The 3,483-nt window shown below is 57.2% G+C and overlaps 1 protein-coding gene across 1 annotated transcript; it reads left to right on the forward strand.

The window, feature by feature from the left end:
• Position 1: 1 nt before the first annotated feature.
• FEM1A (fem-1 homolog A) lies at positions 2 to 3,483 on the forward strand (the record flags this gene model as incomplete). Its single annotated transcript, XM_005431664.3, is given in 2 exon segments — positions 2 to 489; positions 491 to 3,483. Coding segments are annotated over 2 exon segments (1,632 nt in total), but the record flags the coding sequence as incomplete, so codon positions are not given.

Here is a 3,483-nt window from a genome sequence, read left to right on the forward strand (position 1 = left end):
CCCGCCGCTGTGGGCGGCCTCGGCTGCGGGGCACCTGGGCGTGGTGCGGAGCCTGCTGGACCACGGCGCCTCGGTGAACCAGACCACGCTGACCAACTCCACCCCGCTGCGGGCCGCCTGCTTCGATGGGCACCTGGAGATCGTGCGGTACCTGGTGGGCGAACGCGGGGCCGACCTGGAGGTGGCCAACCGGCACGGCCACACGTGCTTGATGATTTCCTGCTACAAAGGGCACCGCGAGATCGCCCGGTACTTGCTGGAGAAAGGGGCCGACGTGAACCGGCGCAGCGTGAAGGGGAACACGGCCTTGCACGACTGCGCTGAGTCGGGCAGCCTGGAGATCCTGCAGCTGCTGCTCCGCTCCAAGGCACGCATGGAGAAGGACGGCTATGGCATGACCCCTCTGCTCGCCGCCAGCGTCACCGGCCACACCAACATCGTGGAGTACCTGATCCAGGGGGGGCTGCAGCAGGACGAGGCTGCAGGGGGCTGCGTTCTGCACTCGAGAGGCTGCCGTGGAAGCGCTGGAGCTGCTGGGTGCCACGTTTGTGGACAAGAAACGAGACCTGTTGGGAGCCCACAAGTACTGGCGCAGGGCGATGGAGCTGCGCTGCGAGGGCGGGAAGTACCTGCCTAAGCCCGAGCCCCGGCAGCTGGTGCTGGCCTACGACTACTCGCGGGAGGTGAGCTCTCTGGAGGAGCTGGAAGCCCTGATCACCGACCCCGACGAGATGCGCATGCAGGCGCTGCTGATCCGGGAGCGCATCTTGGGCCCTTCCCACCCCGACACCTCCTACTACATCCGGTACCGCGGCGCCGTCTACGCCGACTCGGGCAACTTCGAGCGCTGCATTAACCTGTGGAAGTACGCCCTGGACATGCAGCAAGGCAACCTGGAGCCCCTCAGCCCCATGACTGCCAGCAGTTTCCTTTCCTTTGCCGAGCTTTACTCCTACGTGCTCCAGGACCGTTCCAAAGGCACTTTAGCCACCCACCTGGGCTTCTCCGACCTCATCGGGGTGCTGAGCAAGGGGGTCCGGGAGGTGGAGAGGGCCCTGGTGCACGGCAAGGACCCCGTGGCCGACTCGGCGCAGTTCACCAAGACCTTGGCCATCATCCTGCACCTGGTTTTCCTGCTGGAGAAGGTGGAGTGCACCCCGGAGCAGGAGCACCAGAAGCGCCAGACCATTTACCGCCTGCTCAAGTGCAGCCCCCGCGCCAAGAACGGCTTCACCCTCCTGCACATGGCCGTGGACAAAGACACCACGACGGTGGGGCGGTACCCCGTGGGCAAATTCCCATCCCTGCACGTGGTGAACTTGCTGCTGGAGTGTGGGGCGGACCCGGACAGCCGGGACTATGACAACAACACCCCCCTGCACGTGGCCGCCCGCAACAACTGCCCGCTGATCATGAGCGCCCTGATGGAGGCCGGGGCGCACATGGACGCCACCAACGCCTTCAAGCAGACGGCCTACGAGCTGCTGGACGAGAAGCTGCTCACCAAGAGCACCATGCAGCCCTTCAACTACATCACCCTCCAGTGCCTTGCTGCTCGCGCCTTGGACAAGCACAAGATTCCCTACAAGGGATTCATCCCCGAGGAGCTGGAAGCCTTCATTGAGCTGCACTAGGGCGTGACACGATGGTCCCCAGCCTGTCCCACCCTGCTGAGGTTGTGCAGCTGGAGGGCTCGGGCTGGCTGTGCCAAAGTGCCCAGGGCTGTTGCTGTGCTGAGCTTTGTCCCCATCTGTCACCACCCAGCTGGCGTGTCAGGGCAGGGGAGGAGGAGGCCCCAGAGCTCATGGCTGTCCCTCGTTGTCACCTTCAGGTACCAGCTCTCTCCAGTGCACTCTGTCCGCAGAGGCCACAGCCCCTGCCCTTCCCCATGCCACCATCGTGTACTGAGGAGGAAGGAAATGGAGATTCCCTGGGACCTGCTGCCTCTCCCATTAGTGCTGGATTAACTCAGTGTTCAGCTTTGAAGCAGCTACACATCCCCCACGTGCTCTGGCCCTTCCCACCCCACACACCCAACAGATAGAAAAGTGAGTGAGGAATGAAATTCCTCCAGTTAATCCCTTCCCCTCCCTCGTGTCAGGTTTGGGACAGCCCATGCCCAACAGCCGAGGGGCTCCTGCCCAGAGATGGCAGAGGGCTGGGTGTGCTGAGGATGGGGTTTGTCTCTCTCTTGTTTGGCCAAGTAGCAAATGGTGTTAAAGGCCTGAGATTTCCATGATTGTGCATAAAGCTGGGATGTTTTTTCTCTCGTAGAGCCAGGCCCTATCTATGCTGCAAGACTTCTCCAATCCTGTAAGATAGAGGAAGGTCAGTTCTGATTATACAGTTTCATCCATAGAAGTTGTAGTTTATGAATGGGGAGGAAAAAACTGAGAACAAAATCCTGATGTGGTGTTCAGGCCCTTGGCTTGTCCATTGCACGCCCATTTGCTCCATTCCCAGCATGAATGTGCTTTGGCTCCAGAGGGCAGCAGGGATTGGGCTGGAAGGGTGAATGTGGATGGTTTGGGAGCCAAAACAGCACATTTTGAGCTATTTTCAAAGCTGAGCTCTTGCAAGCCCTTTAGGCCAGGAGGTACCTGCAGTGTGGAGGTGCTTGGAGGGGGTTATGAAAGCAAGTGAGTGTCTGTGGTGGGTTTGCACCGGGGTGGGCTGAAGGAAGAAGCAAGAAATGAAAGTTTAAGGTGCCTCCTTGTCCTTCTGAGGTTTTAGTATCATGTGCTTGGGCTCTGTTATTGCCCCATTCTGAAACCTTATCTAGTGGGTTCTTAGCAGCTGGTTTGGGCTTTTGAGTCTTCTTTTTTTTCCTTTTTTAAATTTTTTTTTTGTAACTTCACTGAGGATGGTGCTACTTCCAAGGTGGAATTTGAAATCTCACCTGGCTGCTGTTTGGGCAAGCTCCTTCCTTTGATGAGGATCTGCACACACCTTGTTTTTAACTCTGTAGTCTCAGGGCAGGTGTTTGCCTCTATGAGCAGACCCCTCCGTGGTGGAAAACAAAAGAGTTTCCAGCAGTTTGTCCTCGTGCAGGCGGTGATGGGCAGCCTGTGGCTCCTTCCCTGGCCCTGATCAGGGTGGGGAGCACAGCTGAGGGGGGAAGCAGCTGCCTGGAGCTCTGGGAAAGGTCCACCTGGGAGAGCAGACCCCTGGCCCCACCCTTGCTCTCTGTGCTACTGAAGCTTCTCTACTTGTATTTATCAGCCTCAATAACCACGCTCTCTGCCCCTTCAAGATATTGTAGATCTGCCAGTACATTTTGCAGTGTTAACTATAACATTTATTTATAAAGCGAGGAGGTTTAACTTGAATTGAGCTGTAAAGTGCAGAGTTAGTTTAGCTGCCTTCTATTTTTTTTTCCTTTTGGCTGAAACCTGAACTAAACTGCAGGAATGGGATTTGTTCCTTTGTGAGCTGATGAGCGCTCTTAACTTTAAATAATAAAACAAAAAATGGCTGCTAGAA

This window comes from Geospiza fortis, unplaced genomic scaffold (genome assembly GCF_000277835.1).
Source record: "Geospiza fortis unplaced genomic scaffold, GeoFor_1.0 scaffold299, whole genome shotgun sequence".
Classification (NCBI taxonomy): Eukaryota; Metazoa; Chordata; class Aves; order Passeriformes; family Thraupidae; genus Geospiza; species Geospiza fortis.